This window comes from Acanthochromis polyacanthus, chromosome 17 (assembly GCF_021347895.1).
Source record: "Acanthochromis polyacanthus isolate Apoly-LR-REF ecotype Palm Island chromosome 17, KAUST_Apoly_ChrSc, whole genome shotgun sequence".
NCBI lineage: Eukaryota > Metazoa > Chordata > Actinopteri > Pomacentridae > Acanthochromis > Acanthochromis polyacanthus.
Window position 1 is genome coordinate 18,207,916 of NC_067129.1, and position 12,595 is coordinate 18,220,510.

Consider the following 12,595-nt stretch of genomic DNA (forward strand, 5'->3'; position numbering starts at 1 on the left):
AGAGAGTAATTTCCTGAAAAGTCTATGAAGGAAAAGCAGCTGTTTATCCTGAAAGATCAGAATCAGCTCCAACATCTGCATCTGACAGCATTAAGTCAACCAGAAAGAAAAGAAAAAAGAAAATGACTTCTTTCTGATCACATCTGTTCTGTTGCTCACATTCTTCACCTTTATAGTCCACTTTTAAAAGTTCAGCAGACAGGTGCTCTGCTTTGGAGTGTGACAATGCTCTTCTAGTCATCTTCCTTCTAGTCGCTGTAAAAAGTCACTCCATCCTCGCCGACTTCAACACCTCTTCATGACAACTTGTTCTGCCTCCGACCTCATGGAAACCCCAGAAACCCGTCGAGACTCAGATTTTCGAAAAACTCGTCGGGCGGGCGAAGGTGTGGTGGGCAGTTGTGGAGTGGGGGGGGGAGTGCGGGGAAATGGGGGGAGGGGGAGGGGCACCACCCACCTCCCCGCCTATTCTCCACCCTGACTCCACCCTGACTCCGCCTTGACTCCACCCATGTGGTCACTATTAGGAACAGAAACTACGATGTCAAAGGGACGACGAATTTATATTTTTTTGTCTGATCTATAGGTCAGTGAGTAAAGGGTTTGCCTATGGGGCTATAGGTCACTCGTTCAAAACCAGCCTTTTCTTAAATTTTTTGAAAAACTTAGACAAAGAAAGAAAACCACCACTGGTGGAACTTGAACCTACTACCTTCTACTTGGTAGTCTCTCTTCTTATCCCCTGAGCTACTCACTCAGACACTATTTTTCTTTGTTTTGCGCATTCATCATCTATTTTTTGTCATTTTCAATTTTTTTTTTTTTTTAACTCGGGTCTTGTCTCAACCGTTTTTCTCAGGAGGTTGGACTTCAGCCTTTGTGCTGGAGGGTTGAACCCTCAGTTCCAAGACTTTCCAAAGCCTCCAGACCTCCCGACTCCTCAGGACCTGAGCTTACACACAATCTGAGGGCTGAAATTTTCTAAGTCCCACAGTGGATCTCTGTTAGATTTAACTTTCAGACAGTCCAAAGACTGATATCTTCTAAGTTCCTGAGTAGTTCACTGGTAGTTTGAACCTTCTTGATTTGACGTTACAGGACACTCAAATCAAGAACAAATAGACTGAAAAACAGTTTGTACCCCACAGCAATAACTACCCTCAATGCCTTAAGGAATGTCATGTCTGATTGAGTATTTATTAACTTGTGTTGTCTTTTTTTTAATGATGCGCTGACTGCCTGGCACTTTTAAATTTCGTTGTACTGGCTACAATGACAATAAAGGACTATTCTATTCTATTCTATTCTATTCAGACAGTCTGAGGGCTGAAGTTTTAAAAGTTTCTCAGTACTCCTCTGTTAGTTTGAACTTTGTGGTTAACAGAAGTCTTAAAACTTGTGACCATGAGTCTTGATTTCACGTTTAGAACATAGATCTGAGTTCTTCTCAGACCTTCACCTGCGGGTTCTTTAGAAATCCTGAACAAACTTTTATTCTTTTCACTGAACAGTAAAGTTTGTGGAGATCAGAAGGTAACATTAGTTTGATCGATGCCTTCAACTACTAGTAGACTTTATCTGGAAAGCAGTTTTCTGAAATGAGTTCTTAGTAAATCTGCCCCAATCAAACCAAGAACATAGAAAGAGGAAATGTTTGAAGAAACAACTTGATGTTTTCATTTCAGACTAGAAAACACTTTAAGACCTTTATCTGTTTTTGCTCTTTTTGATCATTTTATCGTCTCTTCTGTTTACTTTGATCTTCTAAAGTCTAACTGGTGTCTTTTCAAATGTTTTGTCTTTAGTTTGATTCTTCTTAAATGTTTAGTTTTGCTCTTTTCTCACCTTTTATTCTTTTATGTCTGATTCGATTTTGAAATTTTTTCTTTTTAATGTTTGTTTTTTCAATACTTTTGTTTGAAAAATTTCATTTCTTTCCCAATGTTTAATTTTTAGATTAAATCTTTCTTAAGGTTTGTCTTTTTAAATGTTTTACAACCTTTTAATGTATAATTTAATTTAATTATTCATTGTATTTTCTGTTTAATTTCTATTTAAGATTTTATTCTCTTTAAGATTTAATTTTCTAATAAAACATTTAATTTCTCAATTAAATGTTTTGTCTTTTTAGAGATTTAATTATCTAATTAAATGTTTTGTATTTTTTAAATCTTTAATATTATTCTTGTTTAATTGTATTTTTAAATGTTTATCTAAAATGCTTCATCTTTAATGTTTAATATTTTTGTTGAAAAATGTTTAATTTCATGATTACATGCTTTGCATCTTCTTTTTAATTAAATATTTTGTATGTTGAACATAATGTAACTGTCAAATTTCCTTTTTAAAAGTTTAGTTGTACAAAATGTTTTTCCTTCAATTTGTTTTTTTTTAATGTAATTTCTTTATTTTTTTTCTGTCAAGATTTCAACCCCAACCTTAAAAATTAAACAAACCCTTAAATCACAATAAAAATACTTCTGTTGTCACAATCATGAGTTAGTCAGTTTATCAATTCAACTTTATTTGTTCAGCACCTTTCACACAGATGACAAAACTAAAAAAAAAACAACAAACTTTGCTAAAGCTATGATTAAACCTCATTGAAAAAAAATCACGAAAAAACATTGGAAAAAAAAGATTTAACATCAAATATGTGGTGTCCAGGGGATGGAGGAAGTTTATTGAAGTCTTCTTGGGCTCAGTAAATCATTTAAAATAAAAACTTGGTATTCAGTCTAAGGCAACTTCAGAACAACAGAAGAACCATCTCCTGTTTTCTCCTTTAAGGAGTCGACTCTTCTTGTGCTTTCAGACCAAAGAAATACAGACTCTTCACAACCTGCTCAAACTCTTGGTACAGGACCTCACCACACGGGTCAAGAAGGTTTCCGTCTCATTTCTACTCTGAAGCTCACAAATGTTTCTACTGCTCTAAAGTTTCGTCTCCAGAACTTCCTAAAAACCTCTCAAAGTCTCTTCTGCTGCAGGTTGCTTTGTAGAAATGTTACAGAAAACCTCACTAAACCTCAAGATAGTTGTCCAAATGAAACCGTACAAAAACCAAACTAGCACAATCCAAACGCTAAAGTCTCCTGCAGCCTACCAGTGAACCTCTTTAAACAGAGAATCAGAACAGGAACTCTTGCCTTCTGGACAACCAACGATGGTTCACAAACAAGAATACAGAATGTGTCTGACCAAAAACCTCTAAAGACCCAATACAGCCAGATAAAGACACAATTCAGCTGCACCAAATCCACTAATCACTGCATATGTTAGCACCATGTGCTAACTGTGGCTAAAAAAACACATTCACCAAGACAACAATCCAGTACAAAGCCCTAAAACACACCAAGAAACACATTAAAGATGATTTTACTGCTGGAAGCTGCAAGACAACACCTAAAGAACAAACTAAAGCAATGGAGCCAAACCCAGTTCAGTGAAGAGATGCAGAGGAAATGTTTGACTGCAGACATAAAGCAAGAAGACACTGAGCTGCTCAGGTGTTCCTGATAACACCAAGCAGCCACCTGGACAGCCAATGGGAACACAGCTTATTGGAAGTCTAGAGGGCTGGCTTAGTGAAGTAAATTTAGTTTAAAGTTGAAGCAGAAAGTTGAAAGCCACCTTCTGATACCTGAAATCTCTTGAGTTTTCACACAAAGAACACCTGAACATGTCAAACTGGTTTCATAGTAGAACCTTCACTGTAAAAACATCATAGTATGGTGTGTTGCTCAAAAAACATTACGACCGACTGTCTATGGTCGCCGAGGAGTGACACAAAAACAGGACAAATGTTGGTTTTCAGGGGGTTAGGCAGCTGTTTTTTTTTTTTTTTGAAAGAATAAGTTTACAACAACACAACATGTGAACAGAAAAAACACAAAGTCTGTCTTTAGTTCAGCTGAAAAATTTAGTTTTTGTCTTTTTATTGACTAAACTTTTCAGGAAGTAGATGAAGAATAATTAAAGCTCTCACGTAGAAGTCCAACTTATTTTGGATCTTTGTGGAGAGTTTAATCTTAAGTTTGTAAAGCTGTTGAGTTTTTAGAGTCACATTGATTGTTTTGACATTTATTAACCAAGTCCTGAAATAAAATTACAGCCGTGGATTTCTGTCATTTAGTCTGGACTAAACAAATAACAGCAGCATAAATGTCAAACGTCATTACGAGGAGTCTGGATTGAGGTTTCGCACTTGACAATGATCAAAACATGACATTTAGGTTGGTTTAAAGGAATATTCCACCTTAAATCTTTGAATGTTGGCCTAAAAGGTTGGTTTCAGGAAATATTCCACCTACAAGGCCCTCACGCATCCACCTTAAAGGAACATTCCACCAAAAATCCCTGGATGTGAACCTAAAATGTTGGTTTAACCGAGAAGTCCATCCAAAATCCTCAAAGAGACCTGAGGGGCTGGTTAAAAGAAATATTCCACCTAAAACCTCAACTAGGGCAGTATGTGTAGCAGCACTCACTGTGCAAGATTATTGAGAGCAGCTTTTTGTGATTTCTATGCAGAACACTCTGATGTTTACTCAGCTGTGCACTATTAAATTACTTAAGAATATGGAATATTGCTACTGTTTATGATTGTTCTCAGGTTTACTGTTAAATGTATAGAGTGTTGCTTATTGTATTTTATTGTATTTGATTTCAGAATATGGAGTATTGCTACTGTTTATTATTGTTCTCAGGTTTACTGTTAAATGTACAGAGTGCTACTTACTGTATTTTATTGTATTTTAAAGTTTACATTACTGCACAGAACATTTCAGGTTATTTTACCACAGATCAAGGGTACAGACTGTTGTTGTTCACTGCGTATTGGGTTGTACTCATTTTGATTTAAACTGATTAGTATACAGAACCCTATGATGTTTCTGGTATACAGCTGAGAACTAGTTGCTAAAAGTACAGAATATTATTTCTTATTTTAGGTGTGATAATTGTCAGTAAACATTCTAAGAAGTGGAAATTGACAGGGTTGTATATAGTGCTGTTCTTGCACAATATTTGCCACTTAATTGCCCTCAGGATACTGTCACTGAGCTAAACAGTTTTCCATAACAGGCAGATGCTGCAGCTGATGATGCTGTAATTCACATAAACAAGGAAACAAGTCCATCATAATTTGAATGTTAACAGTCCAAAATAAAAAGGTGAAAGACAGCTTTCCTATTGGGTTAAAGAGCCAACAAAAAAACCCCATGAGAAATACTTTGTAAAAGTGAGAAGTCGGTAGCAGCTTTCATTTTTTCTTAAAACTTTTTGGTGGCCCCCTCAAAATATCTGTTGTACCCCCCCTGTGCCCGGAACTAAAATTAATCTGATCCGCCCCTGATGACAAGTATTGCTACTGCAGTGACTGCTGCTTTGTATTCCGTTTTCTCTGTTTACCTGCAACAGACATGGTGGCTGTAATGTGAATAAACGTGTGTCTAGTCTACAAAATTAATCAAATATTCAATTCATTAAAAAAAATTAAAATATTATGCCAGCAATACGTTCACAGAACGAAGACTCTTTGTTCTGTTAAGCGGTCAAAATGTACATATGTTTTAAGTCTACGCTTCCCTCAGGTCTTAGGTCAGAGTCCAGCAGAGGTCGATGGGGGTCTTAAATAACACACCCCAACCCCCCATCACACCACCATTTCTCCTTTTTATTTCATTTTACAAGATCCCGTAGTAAAAGGAACATTATCAGTCTGTTTCAATGAATAATTAAACTCAAGCAGTCAGAATTTGAATTAGCCAGAATTATAACTGGTAAAATTACTCACTAATATCCAGATTAGTGAAGTGCAATGGTGGAAAGCAACCAAGAAGATTTAGACGAGTTCTGTGCCAACTCATATCTGAGCAACTTGTACTTGGACTATTTCCATTTTATGACACTTTATGCTCTTTAATACCATCAAAAAGAAGTATTGAAGCTTTCTACTTCATATTGCATTGATATTGCAGTTTTATTGACTCGAAAAATTCAGATTCTTAATACAAAACAATCTAAAAAAAGTCTACCATGTAATGTGCAATTACAGAATGAGCGACATGGTATTAAGAGTAAAATAGTGAAAATTATGTCCAACTTGACCAGCTGCAACATTAAAGTGAAGTTCATACATCGATACATTAATATTTAATAATCAGGATGTTATAGTAAAGTTGTTTTTTCTGCATTCGTGTTGATATTTTAATCTGCACATTTTTCTGCGATTTTTACTGTTTACCACAGTGTTACGAGTTTTATTTTTGTAAAGGTTCAGTGAGATGACACTATTACAAGCCTGCATTTCTGAGAAGTGGGGTGTGAAAAAGAGAGAATAACCAATAAACCAGGTAGCACATACAGCCTAAGGTTACAGTTATCAAAATGCTCTATTTGCCTGTGTTCTAACAGTAGTGTGTCATCTGATCCATACTTGAAGTATTTTATTCATTGAATCTATTCAGTGTTTTTCTTTGATAGTCCATCTTGTTCAGCCTCTTGTCTAAAACATGAAGCAGCCGGTTTAGTGACGCTTTATTGTAAAAAGGTATAAAATACATTCAGCACACTAAAACTGCACACAAAAAGCAATACTGACATACAAGACATTCAATATAAATGATGAAATACGATGGATTTTTACAATGGCTTCAGAAAAAAATGAAATGCAATTTGCGTTAAAAATTTTTTAAAAAAGAGCCACTCTACGTATTACAACCATGTACCCCCTGTTCTCCTCGCCTACACCCAAACGCTGCCCTTCCCCTCCCTCTCGGCTGCTCCCTCCTGCCCACAGCATCCTCCTGAACTGCGGCCTCGGTGGCGTGAAGCCGGCAGGTTCTTGTAGACTGCTCGGCTGTAGGGGATGAAGCACATGCCCAGTTGGAGGTGTCGGGCCAGGCGGCAGTAGGCGGCCAGAGCCAGGACCAGCAGAGGGGTGAGCAGCAGAAAACCCACCACCAGCAGGGCAACACAGCCGCCGTCATCCAGCAGGTCTGAACAGTACAGGGAGGTTCCATGAGGCTGCACCTGGAGAACAGAAGGAGGAATGACTGGATGCAAAAATCACCCACAAAACTACCTCTAGCTCTCCACTACATCCTCCTCTGTATGTGAGATTCATAGGGCACATTCTCACTCTTAGGAAGCCTTGTCTAAGTAACATGATGATGTATAATATAGGCGATATGTGGGCTAAATGTGCAGGATTGTTCAGTGTGACGCTGCTTTGTGCTACTTCCTCTCTATACGTTGCACAAAGGCACTAGAGCAGCTTAGTCAGCTGCAAAAAATTAACATTAAGCTCCAGCAAGATCTGGAAAAACAGTGTCAAATCTCTGCAACAACATTTTTCTTTCTCTTTGTGCACTTTAATTGGCAGAAGAAATCCAAAATAACAGCTTGACTGACAGGTGAAGGGCATGGATTTGCTGTATATTAACCGCAGAATCAGGTTTTTTGCTTGCACAAGTCTGACCTACTTCTTCGCAGATTTCTCTCACTTCTGTCAGTCATGAGTAAACAAATGAAATTAAAAGTCCGAAGCCTTACAGTGGAATGGCAGAGGAAGCCGAATATGATCATGGCCAGAGCAGGGGTGAGGATGGTGCCGAACACGAGGCTGGCCAGAGAGGCGTTGATCAGTGCGATGACCAGATTCTGTGCAGTGACCAGCACCGAGCACGCCCAGCAGTCCAGGGAGCCCCTCAGCTCCAGAGGGGTGTCCGCCACCTCGCTGCCACCCAGAGAATAAGGAGGCGGCACCACGACCCCTGACCCCGCTCTGGAGGGGGAGCGGGCCTCAGAGTGGGCATGCTCCGACACCGTCTTCTCCAGCGTCCCGCTCCGTGACAAACTCATCTTGTTTGCGGTGTGTTCTGCAGAAAAATGACAACTTAATGTCATCAGTGAATCTAAACAAGAATCTGGAATAATGCGACTTTTCTGCTGTAAAACAGAAAGTTTACAGCAGTCGTTGTGTTTCACAATGCTGAGAGCATTTATCAGAGTGTGCCAAGCATTTTAAGTATCTCTACTTGTATCTGATACTGAAAAAAGGACGAAAATATCAATCAAACAGCTCCTCTCTTTCCTGTCCTGCACGCCCTGATTTCTTCAGTCTATCCATTAAAAACATGGAAAGCTCAAGACTGTAAAGTAATGGGCTCTTGAATAATGTGGTGAAAGGTGTGGAAAGTCAACACGGATAATCGCAGGGCTCTAAGTGCGAGGAAATGGGCTCCACTGGCTCCACCTCCAGACTCCAGGACAACCACCACCGAGAACAATGAGGCAGGAGCAGCTGGAACACTGAAAAAACCCACTAATCACTCAAGTGCCAGAACAATGTTGTGACTTTGATTTGGAAACACAAAATGTTGTGTTTGAGAGCCCCTGCTTTGGTTTCATTTCACTTCATTGTTATTTCAGAAACTGTGATTACAGATATTTTTCACGTGACAAAGTGATTAAAAAAAATGTATTTATCTCTGTCTTCTGGTGAGTTGACAGCTGCTGATATTTAGCCATGCCACTAAAATCTTCCCGCCTCCTTCCATCAACCGGCCGCTGAGTTGCGATGCTCCACACACAGCAAATCTGCTCTAAAAAATTATTCATGTGCATCATGTGATTACAGACACTTCAACATGAGCCAAGTATCTGCCAGTGTTGCACAGAAGGAAAAAAATACACTAGAAGACTTTGGGGTTTTGAGAGTTTTTGCGGCTTCTTTCAGTTTATTGTCTTTTGTTTAGAATCTATAAAACATTTCCTCTTCTCAAAGAGGATTTTTATAAGCTACCCAGCAATTCTAAAGCCTATTTTCCCTCCTTTTTATTCATATAAACTGGCTCTGCTTGTGAATGTATGTCAGCAAATTCCATCTTACATTCACCAGTTAAACACTTGCCTTTCAGTGACATCACCAACACAGCCTCTTTGTCTCCAGATCAAAATCAACTCTCTTGGTTTGGATGTAAGTAACCTGAGCCATTTTGTTGAAGTCAGGTTGATCACTTTATTCAGATTTTAGTAAAAAGAATGTCAAACTGCTGTACTCACCGTGTGGTAAACGTGATGATCCGCCCTCCTGCAGTTCTATGGTGGCAGCAGATGGAGAGAATTTCAAGAATTTTCCCCCGATGTGTGTCTCCTCTTTGTGAAAGTCCTGATCTTGAAGTAGGTATCCAAATAAAAGCTAAATTTCTGCTGCTTTACTAAATCTTCTTATTTTGTGTTTTCATCTGTTTCCCCAGAAAAAAAACCCTGTTATTTGCTATTATAAACCTAAACTTCTACCTCACACTCGTTAGAGCAGGTCAGAAAAAAGCTGTGCCGACTTGTGGCAAATTGTGCTTTCCCACCGGCTTCAGCGCTTCCTTCCCTGACATTCTGTTTCCTCACTGTGACTCCAGTTTGAGATATGATTGAGTGTGTGAGCCCGTATCCTGTGCTGCCTCGAATGCACAGAAAAGCAAGCTGGGCTGTGTTAAAGGCTGCTGTTCGTGTCTGGGTAGGGGAGCGGTGGAGGGGTTTCTGCGATAACCCCTGGAACCAGGGGGAGGGAAGAGGACTGTTTATTTGGATAGATTAGAGGAGTCAGGGTATGCTGCCCAACACTTTACACCCTCTCTGAGCACTTTCTCTACTCCACTGTCAAATGCTGATAACGTGGGTTTCAAAATTCAAAACAACTGGGCTGATTTTATGTTAGTTTTCATACCGAAAGAAAGAAGAAACACAAAGAAACTCATTCTGGGGCTTTCCAACTGACTGTTACATAGCATTTAGCCGTGTTACAAACACCATCACACTATACACTGAGACAGCGTTACTGCTGCTACACACAGCTCTGAAATCAAAAGGTAAAGGGTGAGTCAGAGCTGCTTAAGATTTGTTACAGAAGCAGGAACGATAAAGGTTTGGCCCTTGACCTTGTGATGAAAAACAGATCTCCGTTCTCAGAAAACGTAAGGAAATGAGGATGTAGGAGAACTCTGACTAATTTGGTAGGGAAAAGAAGCTATCATGGGACTGATAAGAAGCCAGAGGGGCTCAGTTCAAAGGGTGAAATTGGCATTTTGATATGAACTCTCATTTCTCCGTCTCACTCTGGGCATCTTTGTTTATTTGTTTCTTCACAGGAGTAAATATGTGAACTCCTCGGAGAGAATAAGAAGCATTTTAATAGTTGGAGAAATGATCAAAGAGCCTTTGGCATGTGAGTACAAAAAAAAAAAAGTTATGGGAGTAATGAGTGGTTTTGCCATTAACAATGTCACAGTGTGTGTTTGTGTGTGCATGTCAATGTCTGAGGGGGCCGGTAGAGGAAGAGCAGCCTTCCTGTCCTTGGAACCGGGATATCCGCTGCTGTGTCCACGCTCTGAGATGTGATGTCCCTGTGTCTCATGTCCTCTAACCCCGGAGACTGACGGAGGAATAAACAATAGTCCTACTACATGTGGCACCCTGACTACTGCTGGTATTTGCTATTTTTAAAAATGATTTAATGTTTGTCTGCATCTGGTGTGTTACTTTAGTTCAGTCTCTGTAACTGACGGTATATAAGTTCTCTATATTAGAAGTGTTCGTCAATCTGCACAATATTTTTACTGGTTAAACTTCTCATTCCGAAGACTTTATGCACTGTTTGATCATTTCACTTCGTAACTAAATGGAGCAGCTGCAGCTTGTAGCTTTGACAATGTAAAGAACAGCCTGGAGGGGAAATAAATCAGTCTCTCCTCCCTCAAGATCAACTCTAAATGCAGCAAACTGGTCCAGTGGCGCCACTCAGTGGTCATCAGCTGCAGACTGACCGAGGAGCAGCTGACACACGGAGACCTCAGGTGAACATGCACATGCAGCTGCTGTTCAGAAAATAGGTTTATACACTCAGCAGAAATATGAACGCAACACTTCTGTTTTTGCTCCCATTTTTTATGAGATGAACTCAAAGATCTCAAACTTTTTCCACATACACAATATCACCATTTCTCTCAAATATTGTTCACAAATCTGTGATGGTGAGCGCTTCTCCCTCCTTCACTGAGATAATCCATCCCACCTCACAGGTGTGTCATATCAAGATGCTGATTAGACACCATGATTAGTGCACAGGTGTGCCTTAGACTGTCCACAATAAAAGGAAACTCTGAAATGTGCAGTTTTGGTATTTTTTTTTTTTGTTTGTTTGTTTGTTTTGTTTTTTTTTTGGGGGGGGGGGTCCACTCCTCTTCAATGGCTGTGCGAAGTTGCTGGATATTGGCGGGAACTGGTACATGCTGTCGTATATGCCGATCCAGAGCATCCCAAACGTGCTCAGTGTGGCCTTTTGTTGTGGGCAGTCTAAGGCACACCTGTGCACTAATCATGGTGTCTAATCAGCATCTTGATATGGCACACCTGTGAGGTGGGAAGGATTATCTCAGCAAAGGAGAAGTGCTCGCTATCACAGATTTAGACAGATTTGTTTATATTTTTGTTGAGTGTATGTCAAAAAGGATAAATACAAGGTTGAAAAACATCCAGTCCTGATACACAGCACAACTGTAAAGGATCATAATAGAATATAAGCTGAGGTGACAGATCGCACCATCTCCAGGAAGACAAAAAACATGAGTCAGCAGTCTATAGACTGACCCTCACACAGGGGGTGTCAAACTCATCTTAGTTCAGGGGCCACATTCAGCCCAATTTCATCTCAAGTGTGCTGGACCAGTAAAATCAGAGCAAGTCAGACAAAAAAAAGACAAAAAGCAACAAAACAAGACAAAAAATATGACAAAAATGAGACACAAAACGACAAAAACGAGAAACAAAATGACAAAAATGAGACAAATGACCCAAAAAAAGAGACAAAAAAATAAGACAAAAAGTTACAAAGCGCCAAAAAAATTGACAAACGACAAAACCAAGACGAAAAAATTACATAAATGAGACAAGCGAGGCAAAAAGGAAAACACAAAATGACAAAAACATGGGACGGAAGTCAGACGACAAAAACAAGACAAAACATTACAAAAATGTGACACAAAATGACAAAAATGAGAAAGAAAAAACATTCGACAAATGATGGTGAGGAGTGAGTAGTACCACAGTACAGCAGGAGCTGATGGGACTATCACTGGTTCAAAATTCTAAGTTTATTAGTTATGAGTTCAGTGTTTATGTTGCCATTAACTTGCTAATGCACTGACATCACAGAGGGTTTGTCCGTTTTCATGTACAGTATTTGGTAAATGTTGAGATACTTCACGTGTTAAATTACAACTTTGCTGTGCTAGTGGTGGTAGACAGGAAGCTATGGAGTTCATATTAATACACCTTTATTGCAGAAATCATTTAGGCCTGAGATAGCAGGTAGACACCAGAGTTGTTAACCACATTAATTAAAACTCTGCTCTATTTCTGTTGGAGCTTCATTGATGTGATTAGTAACACCCGTTTACCTACTGATACATGCCAAAACAGTTGCTGTGATGACAGGATATTCAGCTATTAGTCGCTGAGATATTTCACTGTAAATCTACATTGCGATCTGCAGGAAAAGTCAAATCAATAAAATAGTTACTGGTAAGATGTGTAC

The 12,595-nt window shown here is 39.2% G+C and overlaps 1 protein-coding gene and 1 long non-coding RNA gene across 2 annotated transcripts in view; one reads left to right on the forward strand and one right to left on the reverse strand.

Moving 5' to 3' along the window:
- The window catches only part of LOC127530620 (uncharacterized), a 234,277-nt gene that overhangs the window by 165,628 nt on the left and 56,054 nt on the right, over positions 1–12,595 (forward strand). The window lies entirely within an intron of this gene.
- tmem88a (transmembrane protein 88 a) lies at positions 5,963–9,512 on the reverse strand. Its single transcript, XM_022210145.2, has 3 exons — positions 9,070–9,512; positions 7,558–7,883; positions 5,963–7,035 (listed from the first exon to the last, which is right to left on the reverse strand). Exons 2-3 carry the CDS (start codon positions 7,864–7,866, stop codon positions 6,748–6,750), a joined length of 597 nt encoding a protein of 198 aa, XP_022065837.2. The 5' UTR covers positions 7,867–7,883; positions 9,070–9,512; the 3' UTR covers positions 5,963–6,747.